Source organism: Thrips palmi, unplaced genomic scaffold, assembly GCF_012932325.1.
Source record: "Thrips palmi isolate BJ-2018 unplaced genomic scaffold, TpBJ-2018v1 HiC_scaffold_18, whole genome shotgun sequence".
In the NCBI taxonomy this organism is placed as follows: Eukaryota; Metazoa; Arthropoda; class Insecta; order Thysanoptera; family Thripidae; genus Thrips; species Thrips palmi.
Genome location: NW_023144627.1, coordinates 10,637,521 through 10,659,211, shown reverse-complemented (window position 1 = coordinate 10,659,211; position 21,691 = coordinate 10,637,521). Strand labels below are relative to the sequence as shown.

General features: G+C 54.6%; 1 protein-coding gene across 1 annotated transcript in view; it reads right to left on the bottom strand.

The window, feature by feature from the left end:
• The window catches only part of LOC117644605 (beta-alanine transporter-like), a 42,059-nt gene that overhangs the window by 13,598 nt on the left and 6,770 nt on the right, over positions 1-21,691 (bottom strand). Inside the window, exons 3-7 of the mRNA XM_034384206.1 lie at positions 14,426-14,501; positions 14,231-14,332; positions 7,472-7,575; positions 6,304-6,458; positions 2,871-3,039 (exon numbers count right to left, since the gene is read on the bottom strand). Of these exons, the coding sequence (XP_034240097.1) occupies positions 2,871-3,039; positions 6,304-6,458; positions 7,472-7,575; positions 14,231-14,332; positions 14,426-14,501 (606 nt within the window). The remainder of the gene's footprint in view (positions 1-2,870; positions 3,040-6,303; positions 6,459-7,471; positions 7,576-14,230; positions 14,333-14,425; positions 14,502-21,691) is intronic.

Sequence of the window (21,691 nt, the reverse complement as noted above, 5' to 3'; positions counted from 1 at the left end):
TTTGAGGACTCAGGGGATCGAAACGTGTGCATAGAGACAAGCCCGCCCACACTGGCAACCTGGTCTGCCGGTCGCCGGGACCTCCCCGTCGACGACCGACCGCCGCGGCACCATGGCGGCACCATGCCGGCACCATGCCGGCACCGCACACGGGAAGTGTCGCTTTGTGAAACTTCGCCACCGGTCTGCCTCCTCATCCCGAAGGACTGTCGCTCTGTCTCTGTCGCACTCACAAGGCGTCCATATCGGTGTGAGAGAGACAGAGCGAGTCTTCGGAGTCTGCCTGCTGGCCTGGGCCAGAAGACCGGCGGCGGCGGCCAACACTCTAGACGCGTTTTGAGCTCCAGAGTCGCTAAACAGGGCTCGAACCGAACGTGCGACCCCACCAATGGATTCCTCGTTCGGAGAGCAATCCATTAGTGGGGTCACACGTCCGGTTCGAGTTCCAGTTAGCGACTCTGGAGCTCAAAACGTGTCTAGAATTTAGGCCGGCTCCACCGGCATTCTGGCCCACTGTGCGCCCCGCCATGATAATACGCACCGCGGGGTCACATCCGTAATACGACGAGCTGTTTGCTTCGCCTTATGGACTGCGGGGTGAAAGAGAAGGGGGGGGAGGCTGGTCCCTGCGAGGGGTGGAAGGGCAGCATTCTCTGGCCCAGCGGTGTCGTCTAGTGGACCCCCAGCCTGCGATTCAGCGCGCATTGTGTGTGGGTGGCGCACTAGCCGAGGCAGGAGGTTGCGAGCAGCGCAGCCGAGCCGTCATGAACCCGGACACTGCCACCACTACCACCGCGACCGCCGCCCCGAACACTCTCTGCTTCCGTGACTTCTGCCCCGAATGCTCTCCTGACTATCCCCCGACTGCTACCGCAACCCGCCACTACTACCGCAACCACTGCCAGCATTACTACCGCTACTACTACCGCCACTACTACGTCCGCCACGACTACTACCGCCACTACGTCCACTACGACTACTACCGCCACTACTACGTCCACCACGACTACTACCGCCACTACGTCCACTACGACTACTACCGCCACTACTACGTCCACCACGACTACTACCGCCACTACGTCCACTACGACTACTACCGCCACTACTACGTCCACCACGACTACTACCGCAACTACGTCCACTACGACTACTACCGCCACTACTACGTCCACCACGACTACTACCGCAACTACTGCCACCACTTCTACCGCTACTACTACGCTCACCACGACTACCACCGCCACTTCTGCCGCAACTGCTACCGCAACGACAATACCGAAACGGCAGTACTGCAACGACTGCTGCCGCCACCACCACGTTCACTACTGCAGCAACCGCAACTACTGCTACCGCCACTGCTGCCACGACTGCCGCACCCTGCACCTTGAAACCGCAGCTCGGCGTCCCAACCGCCCCACGTTCCAGCTTCGCCCTCCTCGCTTTCGCTCGTCCCCATTGACCGCATAGCAAATCCCACTGACGACGCCCCGCAGCCCCGCAGCTCGGCGACGGGCGTAGTGTCAACCACCAGCTAACTACCAACTTCCCAACAAAAAATATCACACTCTGAAAACCTTACTAACTTTTTCCAGTCTTACAAGGTAGCTTGTTATAACAAAGTATTTTGAGCATACATAAGGTTACAAAGAAAATACTTCGTCTTTTACGAACTATTTCTTCGTATAAGAAACTAAATTAGTTTGTACTATGTATGGTCAAAATACTTCGTGAGGTTTTAGGCGTAACAAGAAACTTTGAAAACTAAATTGAGGAAAGAAACGCAAAGGATTTTGTATAGTTCAATTTCAACAAAAGGACAAGTATATAAAATATAATGAAATTTAATGGTAAAAAAAAACCCTCAAGGCAGTAACGATTCTTTGCTTTCCCAATAACTCCCCATATATCGTTTATTATTTACAATTTCCTGAGATAACCAGGAACGAAATTTTTGCCGAGTGGGAGTTGTCGCGTCGGTTGTTTTGTTGCTTCCGCGACGTCAAAGAGACGCAGTCAGCAAACTACAGTTCAGTATTCTCTGAATTCCATTATATCTGCTCGTCTCCTGATTTATTGATCTCCATCAGGGATTCCCGGCGGGAACTCGGTTGACATTCCGGCGTGGATCGGTTGGGGCGGGGCGGGGTGGGGCGGGGCGGGGTGGGTCAGGGGCGGGGCGGGGTGGGGTGTGTCGGGGGCGGGGCGGTCTCCCAGGGCCCTCATAAGTGAGTCACAGAGACGAAACAATGTGTATGCCCCAGGCGGAGCAGTGCGGCGCCGTCATCCGCGACCTTAAAAATGCATCGGCCGCGCGACAGTGGAGGCAGCGGGCGCGCGATGCACAATTCAGGTTCATTAAGAGGCGGCCAAGAATTATTGACACGAAGGAAGAAATTGGGGCAGCGGTCTCGCGCGCTCTTTTAAAAATATTTTTAGCGGTGCAGGCGACGTTGGAAAACGGATCCCCAGAAGGAGGGCTGCCCATCCTTCCCCAGGCGTGGGCGTGGCACGGGACGGAGTCGAATTCAGAGAGAGGACGCTTTTCAGAACTCTTTGGATGTCAACCTCGAGGAAGCACGGCCCTCGTGGAAGCATCATAGTAACGACACTCATTGCACACTCTGAAAGTCTTATGGCGAATATTCTCCGTCTTATTTTGAAAATTCTCTCTATTTATGGCGGTGCAGCTGACTTTTTAACTTCCCTTAGAAAATTAGTTGCACCTTTTTGATATTTCGTCGAATTTCTGTATTATTTCGGAGAAAATCTCCACCATGATAATCGGTGAAGCGTTTTACCATAAAACATTTCAAGTAAAAAAAAAAAAAAAAACGGAAAAAAAATCTGGTATTTGAACCCGGGTCACTCACCACCAGTACAGGAAGAAGGTGACGAAGGGCACCGAGGTGGCGAGGGCGAGCTGCCGCCAGTCCCGCACCAGGTAGACGACGCCGGCCAGCGCCACCAGGGCCAGGGAGTAGGCGATGTTGCTGAGGATGGTCACGGCCGTCCGCTTGGAGGGCCCCACCAGCTCGATGGCTGCAAAGGGGAGGAAAAGTCACTATCGTTTTAAACCAATTTTACAGTGAAACCAATTTTACAGTGAAATCAATTTTACAGTGAAACCAACTGTACACAGTGAAACCAATTGTACACAGTGAAACCAATTTTACAGTGAAACAAATTTTACAGCGAAACAAATTTTACAGTGAAACCAATTTTACAGCGAAACCAATTTTACAGTGAAACCAATTTTACAGTGACACCAATTTCACTGAGAATCCAATTTTATCGAGAAACCAATTTTACAGTGAAGCCAATTTTACGGCTTCGTCGCCAATTAGGACCACGTTTGCGGAGCCACAGCCACGCGGAGCCGCGCGTGCCATTTCACGTTTCAAAGAGTTCGGCAAGTTTCTTTGGCGGCTCGGCTCGGCTCGACCCGGCTCGGCCCGGCTCGGCCCGGTTCATCTCGGCCCAGCTCGGCTCGGCTCCGCTGGGCACGGCTCACACACCGGAGAATTAATGACGATTTTATTTCCGACTCAGTCGGTGCCGCCTCCCCCTCTCCCACCGGAGTCGACGCAAATTGAGACGCGTCATAATAACATGCGTGCGGCGAGCCGGCATGCCAGCCTGACAGTGCGCGCACCGCGCACGCGGCGCACGCACACCTCGGAGAGGCGTCTCGCGATGAATGGAACCGTGTTGGTGACTCTTGTTGTTGTTGTTGGCGTTGTTGGTGACTGTTGTTGTTGGCGACTGCTGGATATGATAAAAGATGGTGCGCCAGGAGGGCCAGCGGGTCGGGCGCGACGAAAACGAGCTCGGATTGTTGTTTGCGGGCGCCTGGCACGCTGACAGGCTGGCTGGTTGGTTGGCTGGCTGGCTAGCTCGCTGGCTAGCTATCTGGCCGGCTAGCTGACTAGCTGACTGGCTGGCTAGCTGGCCGGCTAGCTATCTGGCCGGCTAGCTGACTGTCTGACTAGCTGGCTGGCTGGCTAGCTGGCCGGCTAGCTATCTGGCCGGCTAGCTGACTGGCTGACTAGCTGGCTGGCTGGCTAGCTGGCCGGCTAGCTATCTGGCCGGCTAGCTGACTGGCTGACTAGTTGGCTGGCTGGCGGGCTGACGCTGCCGGAGAGCCATCGCGAGCACCGGGGGCGCTTTTTGGAATGACTGACACACCGTCCAAACTTAATTTCGTGATTTCATGATTCGGGGTGTGGGGACTGCGGCGGCGGTCGTGGGGGGCGGGCTGAGGATGAGGTGGGAATGAGGGGGGGGGGAGTGGGTGAAGGGGAAAATATGGGTTGTGAGGCGAAACTGGGGGAGGTGGGTGTCGCGTGACAGGAGAAGGTGTTGGCTGGGGGATGTGGGAGGGATGGGGTGAGGCCAGGGGGGGGGATGCTAAAAATCCTGCAGCACGTTCGCGGCTTGCGGTGTGGGCGACACGTGCGTGCGTTTATCACTGCGGTCCGTCCTAGCGCGCCGTAAAACGGACCAGGCGCGCGCAACGCCTCGCGAGCTTTGCGTTTCAAACAGTCTTGAACGTTTTATTTTGTATTTTTCGGACGCCGAGGAGCCGAGGCAGGCAGCAATAAAAACGCGCCGACAAACCGGCACGACTTTTGCCTTTTTCACCCCTGTCGCTCTCTCTCTCTCTCTCTCTCACTCTCTCTCTCTCTCTCTCTCTCTCTCTCTCTCTCTCTCTCTCTCTCTCTCTGCATTCTCCTTTTTTAGCGTCCGGTTTTCAATGCTGCTCCGCCAGGCAAAGTTTCCGGGAAGCGGATGCATTGAAACCATCAGACATCATTATGACTCGATTCGAGCTTCCAGTTCAATATCCGGCCGAAAAAAAGGGGGAACGGGGACGCCGGCCGTCAAAAGTGCGGCGGGCAGAACAGGGGCCTCTCATCCGGGAGAAGAGTTAATTTTTGTTTCCTAACAGTGTGGGGATGACATGGGAAACAATTCCGGAAATAAAGGGGTGGGGGTGAATGGGCGCGTTGCAGCGCAGTGGCGAGCTGCTCACTTTTTTGTTGGTGAGTGTGGGCGCTTTTTTTTTTTTTTTGGCCTGTCACAGGATGGGCCCACGCAAAGCAAAATTAAAAACACGATAAAGAAACAAAACGCAAGTACTAATACCATCGGACAAGGCTTTTGTCGCGAGGCGCTCACGGCCCAGCGCTCCGGCTACCACGGCAGGGAGACCGAACCGACAAAAGTTGTGACTTTAGCGTGTGCATTTTTCAAGCGTCGAGCGTTCGGAACCCCTATGCGGAACCTCTGAGGTCGATTCTAGAATAAGCTTTTGCAGTCGGTCGCTTATAAATAAAATCCGGAGTGCCGACAAACACCGTGAGTTTGGTTCGGTCACACGCCCGGGCAACCTGGATTTGAAACGGGTGCTCCAGCCGCGGCTCCAACCCGAATAGACACCACTTAAATTTTGCAGTATTCATCTCGTTTTTGTACGCGCATTAAGCCTCGCGAGTTCCTATTCAAACACCCATGTTTCATACACGCACGGCACCACACCAAAGGACAGTGAATGATGAACACGAGACGGCAGCAGTGCGGTCGCGAGCATAGTCGTTTTGTCGCTCTGTCTCTGTCGCGCTCGAGGAGCTTCAACGAGGTGTGCGAGAGTGACTGGGCGATGAAACAAAGAACTCGAAGCGGTGCGTTGCAACAGGCAAACGTTTCGGTTCCGCGCAATTCCGACCACTGCTCGGACCACTGGGTCCGACTCCACGTTGCATTATTCTCTGCTGCTATTTGTCGACCACCTGTAATTAAGTCGAGCAAAGTTTCGCTCACAACAAGTCGAACCAAGGCGACGGGACTCTCTCTCTCTCTCTCTCTTCCTTTCTCTCTCCCCCTCCCTTCTTCCCTCTCTCCCTGCCCCTCCCTTCCTCCCTCTCTCCCAACCCCTCTCTGTCCCTCCCTTCCTCCCTCTCTCCCTGCCTCCCTCCCTCTCTCTCACTCTAATTTCCCGAAGCAGAAAAGTTTCCCGACCATCTTGATAAAAGCAGTAATGCCCGTGTGCGATGGCGCGGAGCCGCGGCGCGCGGCATCGAATCGAGGAGACATAAATATTATTGTGTGCGAGTCGGTGCATGCTGATTGCCACAACAACAACAACAACAACAATACCAATCATTCGACTTCCAACGTGCTTCCGGAGAAAAACAAAATGAATTTGTCCGAAATCAAAACGCATGATTTCGAGAATTACTGTACCGCCACCATTCTGTACCATTTCGGTACAAAAGAGCGGAGTTTTTTACAGTGTTGACTCACCCAGCACGTAGGGCGTGCCCATGATGGCCGGCACGGTGAAGCCCACGCCGACCCGGAAGGCCGTCCAGGTGAGGAAGTTCTGCGCGAAGGCGGTGGCGATGCCGAAGGCGCACTCGATGAGCAGGTAGATGAAGAAGGCCGGCCGACGCCCGATCCTGGGGACAAAACGAACAGGTGCAGTAGGGGTACAAAAGAACCATGCACTAGATGGCGCCTAAAAGCCAAACTTTGCCCCCCCCCTCCCCTCGCCGGGGTTAAAAGACGCTTTTCGCCAAGCTGCTGCCGGTTTTACGTTTTTCTTTAAAATAACGAACTGAATTCGAGACGACCATGTGCAAAATTTTTCCAAGTTGTTATTGCCCCTTGGCTGGTGCTCAATCAGGCCCGTCCAATCCGGAGACGAAGACGCACTTTGTGCCGCCCTGCGTCTCCTGGAACGGCCCCGCAAACTGCCACTAATTGAACGATTCCAGGTCGAGGGGGGGGGGAGGGGGGGGGTTGAGAGACAGAGAGAGAGAGAGACAGAGAGAGAGAGAATTAACCCAGGGGGAGGGGGCGGCCTGGAGGCGACCCATTGTGTGGCGATGGGCAGCACTAAGGCTGCATCCATTAAGTGAACCGGTTTGGCTATTTTTTTTAAATCGCCTGCCGTGGCCGTGCGCACTGGCGGAGCAGCTTCGGACGCAAAGGACCCCGGTTCAACTATCGAACCACCTGCAAGTTTTTTCTTAGCAGACCGACAGTATTTTGTAAACGGACAAATCAACCTGTCATGTGGGAAATATTTACTCCCAAATAAAAGCAGCCCGACAGTTTTGCTCAGTAATGAACGAAATCATTCCATTTGGACCATCCGACAGCGCAGCACACCCTCGTCGGTGCGACACACACACACACACACACACACACACACACACACACACACACACGCACACACGCACACACACAGAGAGCACATTGTGAGTACGGTAGGACCTCTGTGGAAATTATTTCGTGCTGTGGGTTTCTTTTGCGTACAAACACGCAAATATTTGCTCTGCCTCTGCGACTGTGCGTGACTGATGTGACACTGTATATGTACACACCTGTTGTGATATATACGCTCTGAGCTCACCCCCCAAACCTCCCAAAAAATACAGAAGTACTGCAAAAGTTGTTTGTGACTTACGAGTCCTGGAGGTATCCGAACACGTAGTTCCCGATGAGGCCGCCCACGCTGAGGAGGACGAGCGCCAAGGACGCGTGGTGGTCCCGGTCACACACCATGTCCCACTGCAACAGAGAAAAGCATTCGCACATTACGTTACGACTAAAGTTACACTTAAAGGCTTCACGCTTGGAGTCAAGTGTAAAGAAGAAAATTTTCCCATGCATTTAGATAGGTGCGATAGAGGGGAACGGGGAACGGTTGAAACCAAGTGTAGCAACCACCACGCTTAAAGAAAGGCGTCAAGGACGCTTCAGACAAGTGTCACTCGAAACACACGAGTGAGCCTGTGTGTGAGTGTGTGAGTGAGAGAGAAAGGTAGAAAGAGAGGGGTACTGTTTGGAGCTCATAGAGGCAGCTGATGGAGTTAGGGCGTATGCAATTATGCTGCCACTCGTGCATCGACCGCCGGCAGCGTGCATGGGTTCAAATCTCCCCACTTTACATTTAGAACATAAATTGTTTTCTTTCTGCCTCTGCCTGCAATTATTGCAACCTGGAATACTGAGCTATGTAGTAGTGGCCCCTGGTTCCTGCTCGTGCCTTGATAGGAATCCGGTGAACACTCTGTCTGCCTGTCTGTCTCTGCCTGTCTGTCTGTCTGTCTGTGTCTGTCCGTCCGCCTGTTGGGGCTCGGCGCCCTCCGCTCCATTGGCTCCAGAAGACCATGGCGACTATCGGCTGGAGAATGGGCCGCTGATCTACACGGGAGCAAGCGAGGCAGGCGAAGTCCCCTTCCTCACAATGGTTTGCGTCGCACTGCCTCGCCGACTTGGAAAGAGTAACAACGGCACGGTGAAAAAAAAACGGTAGAAACAACGGCAGAAAAGGCCCAATAAACACGCCTGCTCGATCATTCACCTGGACTGGGCCTGGATCTTTTGTATCTTGGCAACTGCGGAGATTCCGTACATGTTTCCGCTGAGTTTGAGATCCTTCCTAGGGAGAACCAACGTGAAAGAATCTGTACTTGATACGGTGTACCTTTTTTCTCGAACAGTTTTTTTTTTCTAAAACTGAATGCAAACTACGGAATTTTCTGCAGTGTGTTTCGCGAAACGTGGCGGCGGAGGTTGTTATTATTTCTCCCAAATTCGATTTTCGCGCCTGTTGTCCCTGACGGTAACGCTGGTGGTTTGGTAAGGGCCAGCCTCGCCCCCCCCCCCCCCCCCGGCCGATGTAAGCGGCCCGGAAAGGGAAAGAGGATTTGGGGCGTAAGTACGGCAAGGAGCCCGGAGCTGGGCCTTCCACTGGTCACACACTGCACGAAACGGCAAATATTGGAGGCTCTGAGCAGAGTTGATCACCGCGAACAAAATCCAGCTGTGGATCTCATTATTTCCAGAATGGATTTTCAGTTTCCATTATAAAACTTTTTACCACAGTGGAATATGGGAACCCAGAGTGGAAAAATGTTCCAATTTACATAAATGGATTATAAAACCATATGGATATCAGAAACCAGAATGGAAATATTCCAGACCAAATATGGGATTTAAAGATGAGCATACATAGTACAAAATTCGAACACGTTCAGTATAAATCGAGGGGGCCACCACTCTCATTTCAGGTGTACACAAGATTACGGGATTACGGGATATTTACCAGGGATTACGCGTGAAATTTTCGAAAATTGGTTCGAAAACGTTGAAAAATAGCTCGAAAACGTTGGAAAATGACTCAAAAACGTTGAAAAATGACAGAATTTTGTCAAGGATTACGTGATTACGCTATGGATTACCAGAGATTACCAGCAAACTTGTACACAGGATTACGGGGGTGGTGGCCCCCTCGGTATACATTCAGGTGGCAAAAACGCCTGGAAGTCGGCAACGCCTGTCAAATACGCCGGAAACCTTGAATACGTTCTTGCACGTTCCCACATTCATTGTATGTTCATTGTAATACACAAAACTTTACAGTACAACTTTTTACACAACTCTTAAAAAAAGACTTTTTTTCGCGTGCTAACTTTGGCTTTGCTTGCTTCGCTGACGCGGCTGCTAAATGCTCTGCAGGCCTCCGACAGTAATCGTTCTCGTCGCTCTATCTCTCTCGCACTTGAACGCAACGCGCCGTGAGTGCGAGAGAGACAGAGTGACTGTGCGTGCGGCGGGTCGGCCCACTGACAACGCCAATCCTCGCCAAGGGTTCTTTCATTAAAGCTAATCACTCCCCGGGGCCCGGCCTACATCCTCATTATCATCTTGCCTAGGGACCACGCTCCTCGCGGGGGGTTCGGCGCGTGCGTTTCAGATTTCAAACCTAAACTGTCCTTTTTAATCCGGTGGCACTGTCCTTTTTAATCCGGTGGCGCGAACCCCCTGAGGGTCAGATATGTGAGTCAGGAGTCTCGGTTACAGCGCTGGCGGCCTGGCCGCTGCTCAAATCCAGATACGGGCCACTTGCCCCCCGTGGGGCCCTCACCGCGCTCCCCCGGGCACCCTGGCCCTGGCACGCCCCGGGTGCTGGCCGCTACATCTGGGCTCCACTCCATACGTCTTTTCAAGCATCTTTCTCCGCTCCGCACCGAGTCGCCCTTTCTGGCTGGAAGCTACTCTGCGCGGAAACCACCACAACACTGGTGAAAAAGAAGGCAATGTCGCAAATCGCTATGCCATTGTGAACACTCGTGTAAGTTTTGTCACAATGTCAGAAACATGTCTGAAATCCTGATCAAAATTCGCGCACCTGAAAGCCGAAATGCTGAAAACTTATTCTGATATTGATGGCCGGAGTTCTGCAGCGAATGTCAGAATAAGTTTTCAGCTTTCAGAGGTGTGCGAATTTTGTTCAGGTTTTCAGACAGGTTTCTGACATTCTGACAAAATTTACACGAGTGAAGGCGTAAACTGGTATAGGACTTTCAGGCATAATCATTATGTCCTTCCAAAGGCATAAGACGTTTCACGCCATTGAAGGCCCTTTAGAGCGTGTTCGCTCTTTAGGGCTTTATTGGTGTATTCTTTAGAATGTTAATTTTGTCGTATTCGTTTGAAAGTGGATCAGCATTAATTCATCTTAAGGCCCAAACTAGTTTGTAAAGGTTCCGAAAGCCGCTGACTGTCGAGAAATGTAATTGAACTGCAAAGGCATCGCGTCGATATGACTCCCCGGCAGCAAGACTGATTCCGGCAACCCCTTTCGTCGCTCTGTCTCCGTCGCACTCATGGTGCGCCCCATAAGACGGTGCGAGAGAGACAGAGCGACGAAACGGCTCCTAGGAACCGCCCAGCAGACGCCACAATTTCCGCCGTATATCGAATCCCTGCTGTGTCCGTATTATAAGTCGAGGAGCGCGGCTTAGCCGCCTTTGTGAGCCGCGAGTCTGGGGGGCGCTTCCAAACAATCGCTCTGTCTCTCTTGCACTCAAGGGGCACCCCGTGTGGGTGCGAGAGAGGCAGAGCGACACCGTTCGGAGGCGACCAGCTGTGCCGCCACGATTCCGCGCCACCGCGCCGCGCCGACATAGCTGCGGGCGTTCCTTCCTCACAGCAATGAAACTGCGGTTGCCTACCCTGCGAGGACACAGCATGAAACTGCGGTTGCCTACCCTGCGAGGACACAGCATGAAACTGCGGTTGCCTACCCTGCGAGGACACAGCATGAAACTGCGGTTGCCTACCCTGCGAGGACACAGCATGAAACTGCGGTTGCCTACCCTGCGAGGACACAGCATGAAACTGCGGTTGCCTACCCTGCGAGGACACAGCATGAAACTGCGGTTGCCTACCCTGCGAGGACACAGCATGAAACTGCGGTTGCCTACCCTGCGAGGACACAACCCAACAATGTCGTTCACTCTCGCTGGTTCTGCCAAGCCGGCCTTAAGCGACGCAGTTTTTCTTGTGGCGCCTTCCTGCCGCAAGGCTCGCCTTACTGAAAATGAAACAACGATGATCATGAACGGAATCTCCAGCGATAAATACTAAATCGTCTAATTTCCCTGAAGGAATGGGGCGATGAGCGCTCCATCGTCTGAAATTCGGTTCATCAGTGTTTTACTTGCAGCAGGTGCGCCGATCCTGAGTCTCGCCAATTTCACTCCCCGCTTTCTTTCTCCGGATTAACAAGAGCCAAACGAGCGGCGCCAGCGGAGCTCCGAAAAGTGCAACTTGGTGCCTACACTGCCGCTGTTTTGTCGTCGCGAGGTAGCGCGCCGCGCTGGCGGAGGGCCAGACACATCAGCGTTGCAAAAAGCACCTCACATCAACGTGGCCCCGTCATGTTTACCAACTTGCGCTCGGCGGCTCTTTTTTCGTTTTTGACTCGGTTCAGCGACTGGAGCAAAGAGGAGAGCGGGCTACGCCTGTGCGTGCCCACACCAGAAGACTTATCTCTGATTCGGCTCAACAATTTCCAGGTTGGGGGGGGGGGGCACGCATGGCGGCGGAGTAGAGGGGCGGTCCGGCCGCCAGTCAGGCTGCTGTCAGGTGCACTGGGGAAGCTACTTTAGCACAGGCCAATCGGACGGGCAGCTAAAAGCAGCGAAAGGAAGAGGGGATAAAGCAATTTACTTCGGCAGGGTGAGTGGCGGATGGCTCGCCAAGTCACACACTGACCGGCACACCTTGCGGAAGGCACACAAACCAGTGTCGGCGCGCAAACCCACAGGCGTCTACCGCTGTTTTTTTTCCTTGTGTGTGTGAGGATGGGGGGTTGCACTGTACACTCTGAAAACCCTACGAAGCATTTGCTTATGGTGGTGCAGCTGACTTTATTACATACCATTGAGAATTTACTGTACCTTGTAGATATTTCGAAGAATTTCGTTGCTGGTATCATGAAGAAAATCTCCACTATAATATGTTGGCGCAGCCTTTTACCGTAAGCCATTTACAGCGCGCTGTGCACGGAGGGGGCGGTGTTTGCTCACGCAGGGGGTTTTCGGCTTCCCCGCGGGACCTCGCCGCCGGAGACGAGACGACAACGCGACGCGGCAGCCGGCCGCAAAGCCGCCAAACTGTTGTCCAGGGGCTTGCCTGGATGGCCTGCCTGGCCAATCCGGTAAGTGGCTCTCTTCGCGGCGTGGCACGGCACGGCATGGCACGGCATGGCACGGCAAGCCAAGCTACGCCACGCTCCAGAATCGGATGAAAGAAGCGCCCCAACGGAGAAATGCCCCGTCGTCATATTTTTACCTCCCTTCTGCCGCTGGCCTTGAGAGTGCATACTCGCTCCAACCCCGTTCCTTCCCTCCTGTGCGGCTCCCCCCCCCCTTTTCTCCTCCTCGCACAACACATCAGCCCCTCCTGTTTATTTTTGAATGGAGGGTGAACCTTGCAGGGCCTGCACACGAGCAGCGACCCAGTTCGCCAAGTCGCACCGCGATGCGCAAACGTCAGACACAGCGAAAACGGAGGAAATTCCAGAAGAAAAATAACTTTTTAAGCAGTGATGTCAGCAGTGTGGTGGCTGGCAGCGAACAGATGTGCTGCTGCCGTGGGCGGTAATGGCGTTCTCAGCACGGAATCAGATTCCTTCATTCATATATTCCGGCGTTCCGGCAACGCAGCCGCGCGGCAGCCAATAATTAATATCGGTTGCGTAACTATAGGGATGCCGGTGCCTGGGTCAGTTGCCGCCACCTGCGTGGCCTCAGTGCGTCTGTGGCTCGGCGGCCTCTGTATGGCCTCTGTGTGGCCAAGTCTGTGGTTGGCCAAGTCGCTGTGGTTCACTCTCGTGGCTCACTGTATGTGTGGCTCGCTCTCTGTGTGGCTCACTCTCTGTGTGGCTCACTCTGTGTGGCTCACTCTGTGTGGCTCAACTTTGCGGCTCACTCTGTGGCCCCCTTTTTGGCCTTCCAAATGGCCCCGTGTGGTTGACTGTGGCCCCTAGTGTGGCCCGAGGGGACATACATATTAACTGTCCCGCCAATTTCAAAAGACCGACTCTTTAATAGACGCGCGCTTTTCAGGTTATTGCGACTTTTCCCCGGGACATTTTTTTTCCCTTTCAATGACGCCGCGACGCTGCGCTTCTTTCTCGCTTGGCTGATGATTTCATGTCTGGCAGTGCTGCGAACAAGTTGGCGTCCGCCATTATTGTCTCGCAAACGTCCAAAAGTTTGCAGCCGAGTACAGCGTGCTCGCAAAGACAAGGCTGGGTCCTCGTCGGCGACATCGGCTTGACTCGAGGAGAGGCACTGCATTTTGGAAGTCGTCGCTCTGTCTCTCCTCGCACCTCTACGGGACGCCCCACGAGTGCGAGAGAGACAGAGCGACCAACTGCGCGGCGACTGTGTGCTCCATTGTCGCGGATCCCTCACTCGCGCGGACAGGACCTGCAGGACTACAGCGAAGCACGCACTGTACACACGGTTTGGGGAAACAGTCTGCGCGCAAACGCCGGTGCACGACACTGTGAGAGTCATACTCGGGACTGAAATTTCGGGCGAGGTACTCTTTATCGTCCAAACATGGGTGACTTTATCACGGCACGCCATGGGCACGCCATGGGCACAGCGTCGGTGTCCTCGTCCGCACAGAGGGCTGCAGAGGGCTACTCGTGGAATTCGCGCCGCGGTGCGCCGGGCCGCTGGACGCGTAGCTGTTGTTAGCGTCCACTCGACAGCTAGGCGAGGAATGCCCCAAACACACACACACACACACACTTCATTCCCCCCGCCCCCCCCCCTCTCTCTCTCTCACACACACACACACACACACGCTCTCTCCTTTCCCCCCACTTGACTCCGCGCACCACATGTAATGGACTCACCTCGGTGACGACGGTGTTGGAGTACTCGGTGTAGTCGAAGGCGTAGCCGTGCTCGCAGGGCAGCGTGCCGTCGTCTGACTCCGCGGCCAGGGACTGGTTGGCCTCGGGCCAGACGGCCGTCCGGCCGCCCCCCGGCACCAGGGCAGCCAGGGCCGCCTCCACGGCCAGCACGTCGCCGGCAAGGGCCACCTCCACGGCCGCGGCCACGCGCGAGTAGTTGCGCCGGTACATGCGGCACTGGGAGAAGCCTCCGCGGTCCTCCACGGGGACGCTGTCACAGAAAAAAGAGGAAAAAAAAATGTAAAAGAAAATTTAGTTTAAAAAAAGTTGTCATTTCTGTAAAGACGACGGAGTGAGATCGAACGGCTTCCACGGCGTTAGGAGGATGACCAACCTACAGCGAGAGAGAGAGAGAATGAGAGAGAGAGAATGAGAGAGGGAGACAGAGAGAGACAGAGAGAGACAGAGAGAGAGAGAGAGAGAGAGAGAGAGAGAGAGAGAGAGAGAGAAGGAGGGAGGAGGGCGATTCCAATTAGAGGCGGTGCCCGCGCCGATTTCATTTGATTCCCAGGGCCAGCGGGAAACCCAGAGAAACGTGCTGAGAAAACCTCATTAGACAGAAAAATCTGCCAACCTGTCAGGAATACCTTGGACTGTTTTTCCTTCTCTCCCTCTCTTTTTAAAAACCTGTCGCTATTCTTTCACAGCAGCAACACTATCAGACTCGTACTGATGTTTAGTTTAATAACGTATCGACGCCTTGTGCACCTTGAAGGCCATATTAACATTTTTCATTTGTTTTCGAAACATTATTATCAATTTCGTCTTGACAAATCAGTCACGCTTCTTGACGAAATTCCACCAAATGTGTACAAACGACAATGAATAGTGGTGAAATGTCGATTGAAGGGTGAGATAGGACGCATGTCCTCGGCATGCCCGCCTTCACGGTCGTTTCACAGCCCCGTGCGTCTGCGACGGTCTGCGACGGTCTGCGACGGTCTGCGAGGAGGTAGCGGCCGCAGTTTCCCGAAGCCAGGCAACTTCCCGTTGTCGTGATGAACAATGTACAGTGCGCCCGTCGCGCCCGTGGTGCATCCCCCCCCCCTCTCTCTCTCTCCGCTTCGATGTCCGATATGGTCCAGGACGCGCGCAGCGTTACTCATCCCCGCCTGTTCTCCTGTTCTCCCTCAGGGCCCTCGCAGGGCCCTCAGGGCAGCGCGACCGTGCGTCCGGCTTCCGATACCCCGACCCCTCTTCCTCTTCCCTGGGTTCCCTGCAGGCCGAACGGGGCCGACACTACTTCCGCAGATACTCGTGATTGATAGTCCGTCCACACACACACACACACACCACACACACACACACACACACCTCTAACTACACACACACACCTCTAACTACAATCACACACCCCTACTCTGTCTCTTCCCCCCCCCCTCTCTCTCTCTCTCTCTAACACACACACACACACATAGAGTTTCTTACTAGGGCACCGGCCGTCCCTCCGTGGTGCCCTGACTCTCCCTCCGTCGAGCCCTTCAACGGAGAGACGGCCGGTAGTTTCGAATTTGCCGCGCCCGGCACGCGTGAGGCGCGCGTGGCCCTATGCGCCCTGCTGGTCGGTCCCGTTTCCGGCTTTGCGCCGCTTTGCGGAATGCAGTAGTGTGTTGGGCGCAACAAGTACAGCAATTGCCACCACTCGCCCTTCGCCCTTCGGCCGCCGAGAACTTCTGCGCTTTGAGGGCTCGAAGAGGCACAAACAAACAAACAAACACACACACACACACACACACACACCTACTCTGTCTCTCTCCCCCTCAGAGCCTGGGCTTGCAGCCTGCAGCAGCCGCCTGGGTCCGGAGGGCTGCGGCGTCACTCTGCGTCTCTCTCGCGCACGAGGGGTGAATCACTAGTGTACTCATGTGTACAAATTTGCCCGTACTCAGTGTACTCACCAGGTAAAAAAGGGCGAAATTCACTAGTTTTTCGACCGATTAGGCGTCGAGTGTCGTTTAAAACGCTAAATTAAGCCTTAAATTGTTTACAAATGTAAAATTTATGAGTAAAGGAAGGTGTACTCACGCGTACTCATGTACTCATGTGTACACCAGAACGCTGAGTGATTCACCCCTCGCTCGCGCACCGAACGGAACGCCCCGTGAAGACGAGAGAGACAGATACCCTTCGGTTCAGGCCGGCAGGTGCGGGCTCGGACAGCGAGGGAACATTTGCGCAGCGAGCGATGGAGGCTGCAGGCCCGGCGCCGGTTGTTGTTGTTGTTTTTGTTGGGCTCGAAAACGGGCCATGCAGCCCTTCACAGAACAGCCTCACTGCTGCAACTTCACCAACAACTCGCCTCCCTCTCCTAAGCGATGCATCAAACCACAGTCACATCTGGGTCCCTTGTTAAAGCAGCCTCCTAAAGAGCCGTGGCTCAGCACCCGTGCAGTCCAGTGCCAGTTGGTTCAACCGTGCCTACACTGCGACAAGTTCTGGATGTCCCTTGATGATCATTTCAAGGACCAATTCACAATAAGGTCATCAAAACGGTACACTCTAAAGGTTTTTGTATAAATTTTGTACGAGACATCACAGGTTTTTTTTTTTTGTGCGCACGAACTTTTCGTACAAATTTGTTCGCGATTTCGCACAAAAGTGAGGAAATCGGTGCAGTTTTTCGTACAAAAATTGCACGAAAAGTTCGTGTGCAGTGCACATAAAACTGTGATGTCTCGTACAAAATTGTACAAGATGACTTTGTTGCCACGTCGTTCCCATTGGTACGGGAGCTGACCGCATTCGGAACCGGTCAGCACTAGTTTTTCATTCTGTTTGAACTCACACACACTGAAAAAAAAAGAGAGTTTCGAATCGGAGAGAATTAATTTTGTCTCACATCAAGAGATCTGCCAAAATATCAGAGAGCATTTCCTCAATGTGACACACATGCTCTCGGATTCTGAACTTTTTTTTTTCAGTGCAGGACTGCCTGCTATCACTGCGAAAGAGCAGCTCTTTAGCCGTCCCGCAACTGCTCCAACTAAAACTTCGCGTCTTTGGTCACGGCGGAGCGCAAAGCGTCTGCAGAGAGTCGCAGGGCGGACGCTGTGCCGGCGTTCGGAGACCCCCCCCCCCCCTTCCGAACCCCGCGCCTAGAATGCCGTGCCTAAAAATCGCGCCTGAACCGCCTTGCCTACAGCGCTGCGTAGAACACCGAGCAAAGAACACAGCTTCTAGAACGCCGTGGATTAAACGCCTTCAACGTCGCGCCCTGAGGAGTCGTGCCCAGAATGCAAACGCCTAGATCACCGCGCCCAGAACGCCACGCCTCGAACGCCGTACCCAGAACGCCTTGCCTACAACGCCGTGCCTTGAACGCCACGCCTAGACCGCCACGCCTAGAACGCCATAGCTAGAACGCCACGCCCAGAACGCCGTACCTACAACGCCGTGCCGAGGGGGTAACGACTGGTAAATTTCGTGTCAGCCGGATTAAGGATTACCTCGGATTACCCCGGATTACCCCCAAATTACCTCCGGATTACAACAAAAAAATTCCTGGATTACCCCGGATTACCTCAAAATTTTCCCGGATTACCCCGGATTACCTCAAAAATTCGGGTTATCCGGATTACGGATTACCAATTTGCTGTCAGCCGGATTCCCGAAGTCGTTACCCCCTCGCGCCGTGCCCAGAACGCCGTGCCCAGAACGCCGTGCCCAGAACGCCGCGCCCTGCAGGCGGCCAATAAGAGGACAACTTTGTGAGACATTGAGTGCGACGCGTCGGTCGGGCTGCGCGGCGCGGGCGTCACTCCCGCGCTGCTCCAAAAGTTGTCCTTCTAAGGTGTAACTTTTAATGAAACCTTTCCTTATCTTAGGGCCGTGGGCCCGCCGCGCTGGCCGCGCTGCGCACAGGGCCTAGGGCCGCCTGTCTCCTAGGGCTTCCCGAGGCTGCCCACGCCGCGCGAGCGACCCCGGAGAAGAAGGGACCTTCCGATGCGAGTTTGAGAGGGCGCTTTCGGCTGCAAAACGGCGCCGGCGGTCGGGAGCGCGCACACGCCGCACACGCGTGTGCTGCGGGCCGGGGAGGTTGAGGGAGCGCAGGAAGGTCGCCCGGTCCGGTCGGGCCCGGCCCGGCCCGGTCCGCTGGAAAGTTGCCCCGTTAGCTCCGCGCAGTTCCGCCAACTCCCAGTGCAGGTACGCGCTTGGGTGTGCGCGTCTTCACTGATACTTCGGCGCTCCACTCTCTGCTCCGGAGCGACGACGTCTCCCTTTTTCGTTCCTTGTGTGTCTGTCTGTCTGTCTGTCTGTCTGTCTGTCTGTCTGTCTGTCTGTCTGTCTGTCTGTCTGTCTGTCCGTCCGACTTTCTGCCCATGGAAACTCTTTGACGGACTTTGTGGCCTGCTTGCTATACGAAATAAGGGAGCACGGCGCCGTGGCCTCATCTCCGCACCGCACCATTGGGCCCGTTGTAGCCACTTGGCTCACTTGGCTCGCGGGGGCGTCCCGCGCTTGCAGGAAGAGAGGACTAGTTTTGCGCGCGTGTGTGCCTGTGTGTGTGTGTGTGTGTAAGGACCTGCTGCGGACACGTCTGAGTTTGTGTGGGCCGGTATAGGGTGGAAAAAGAAGGGGAGAGAGGGGGGAGGAGAGAGAGAGAAAGGGGAAGAAGAGGAAGGAGAGAGAGAGGGGGGGAGGAGGGGGTTGGTGGGGGGGGGGGGGTATGTTGCATGTGGGGTTGTCGGCTACCCCCTGTTTTTTGGTATGCGATGGGTCGGCCCCGAGGGGAACCGTAAGGGGGCCCCCTGCCGGGGGAGTTAATGCAGGCATGTTTTTTTTTAAACCCCCTTTCCCCTTTTGCCTTTGGTTTCCCCCGGGGGCGTTTTTGGGCCCCCCCCTGGCGCAGGGCCTCTACCCCCCCCCCCCCCCCCTTTCCCCCGTCCTGGGGGTTCCCGCGAGTGTGGAGCGGGGGCCCGTCCCCAACCCTTCACAAACCCCGTTAAAAAAAATAAGAAAAACCCCTTATAAAGACAACACCCCCCCCCCCCCCCCCCCCCCCCCCCCCCTCTCCTCTCTTCTCAAAATTTTGACTAAAATTAGTCGAATTGTCATTAGTTGATGTTACGGTGAGCTTTTCGTGTTCGGGGGGAAGGCGCCCAGTTTCATGGCATGCCATATTTTGCAGTGTATTCTCACCGCCAATTACTTTTCCCCATCCAACAAAAACAAAAAAAATAATGCTCTGTTTGATTATTGCCGCGCGAAGAGTCCTTCCGGCTGGGCTTTGCGACGGTCGGCGTGCCCGGGTGTGTGGGCCTGAGCCGGAAGAACGCTCATATGTCAGCCCCTGCCGTGTGGTTCCGAAGAATCATTTCACCGCTCTGTTCCTCTCGCACCCCTGCGGTGCGGGACGCCAGATGATAGACTAGAGACACAGAGCGACGAAACTATGCCCTTCCGCCTGTCGGCCTGCCTGCGGCCCCGCAGTCGCCCAAGTCGCTCTCTCTCTCTCTCTCTCTTCTCTCTCTCTCTCTCTCTCTCTCTCTCTCTCTCTCTCTCTCTCTCTCTCTCTCTCTCTCTCTCGCACCTATACGCCCCACGAGTGCGCGAGCGGGACAACGCGATCGTTCTTCGGAATCAGTCTGTCGGAGCGCTGCGCCTAGAGCTAACAAAGGCGAGGGTGGCCAAATGAAATCTCGGAGTTATGTGATTGCTCCGAGGGGGCGGGGTAACAATCGTCACAAGTTATGCCCCTGCAAATCGAAACGTGTGCTCCTTTCTTCGTCGCTCTTTTGACGGAGGGGACAGTCAGGTCTCTCTCTCTCTCTCTCTCTCTCTCTCTCTCTCTCCCCTTCTCGTCCTTCTCTCTCTCTCTTCTCCCTTTTTCCTTTCTCTCTCTCTCTCTCTCTTTTTCTCTCTCTCTCTCTCTCTCCCTCTCTCTCACGACAACAAATGAGGACAGCTCACGCGCGTTCACACAACGCGCTTTCGCTTCGGTCGGACAATTCGGTCGTGCCAACCAACGAATTCACTACTGCAATGGAATTTCCGCTCTTCTAACAAATTTTTCACTCCTCGAACGCAATTTTCTTTACTGGAACAAATCTTAGTTGGGCCAAAGCATCGGTTGGACCAACTCATTTTTTTTTCATGTGGTGTGAGACGGTCTTCCTCTTGGATTTGCGGTGCAGTGGCCACTCAAACATGGTTTGGTTGACCAGTGTACCGGGCGAGAGGGTGCCTGTCGCCACGCAACAGGCGCCATTGACCCCAACCTCTCGGAGCCGCTCCGGTTTGAGGTACCGAGTATCGAGGTCGTGGCACAAGACCTGCGAAAGGGGAGCCGAGCCGAGCCGTCCAAGCCGAGCCGAGCCGAGCCGATCCGTGTCGAGCCGAGCCGGCCGGAGATGCCCCCCGGAGATGTCGCTTCTTGGAAGGCTCCACAAAGCAACACTGTCGCACGGCGACCGGGGTGCAAATCGAAAAACGACGGTGAGCCGTGCCGACTTGGTTTCGTTTACCTCGGCTCTCCTTTCAGCATCTGCAGACATAACCCCCGACTTTCACCAACAAAGGGGGTACATGTTTGTCCGACCGACGTTTGTCCACCTGCCGAAAAATTTTTCCGACCTCCTTTTCCCTTAAATTTTTGTCCCACCGGGTTTTTCCGATCGACGTTTTTCCGATCACTTTTCAGGGAAGGGGAGGGGGAGAGGGAAATATTCCACGACGTCATGACTGATTGGTCGTCAGGATGGACAAGTAAAAAAGAACACTATAAAAAAATTTCAGCGAAAGAGGGCACCCCGGCGAACCGGCCCTCTTCCCCCCTGGCTTGGTGACCCGTGGTTCCCCCATCTCATCACAGGAGCAACCTCAGAGTTTAAAACCCCAGTGGCCCCGTCTTGGTCACTCATCTGTGATGTGGAGGAGTCCTCTCATAGTAGGCCGGCTGCCACCTTTCCAGTAGTCGGGTTTCGTTCCCGGCCCCCTTCCCCCTCAGGGGCCATGCTACTGGTACTCAGGAGTCTGCGTCACCCTGCCCAGCAGCGGAAAACCCCGGGCTATGAGAGGCCCCTGGACGCCGCCGATTTTTTATACTTGAACCGCCTTCTTGCGATGCAAGCTTGGTCAAAATATTGTAGTCGGTATCGAACCCCGGACCCCGCAGTTGGAACCGACGCCTCTGCGCTCTCGGCCACCCGGCCCTGGTGACGTGGCGAAGGGAGCCTTTGAAGCCGCTGGTCCGAACCGTATAGTCAGACAAAAAAAGCGGAGCGGGGATTCGATCGCTCGATCCGGTTAGGATTAAAAATCTCACACTTCGGGCCCCCGGGCTCCCGGGGAGCCGATTGGGGCACGGTCCAAACGGACGGAAAGCCACTCCCAAAATGTAAGAATTGTGGGGGTCGAACCCTAGCTGCGTGCAAGCTTTGGCAAATTCCACTTACTGGGTTC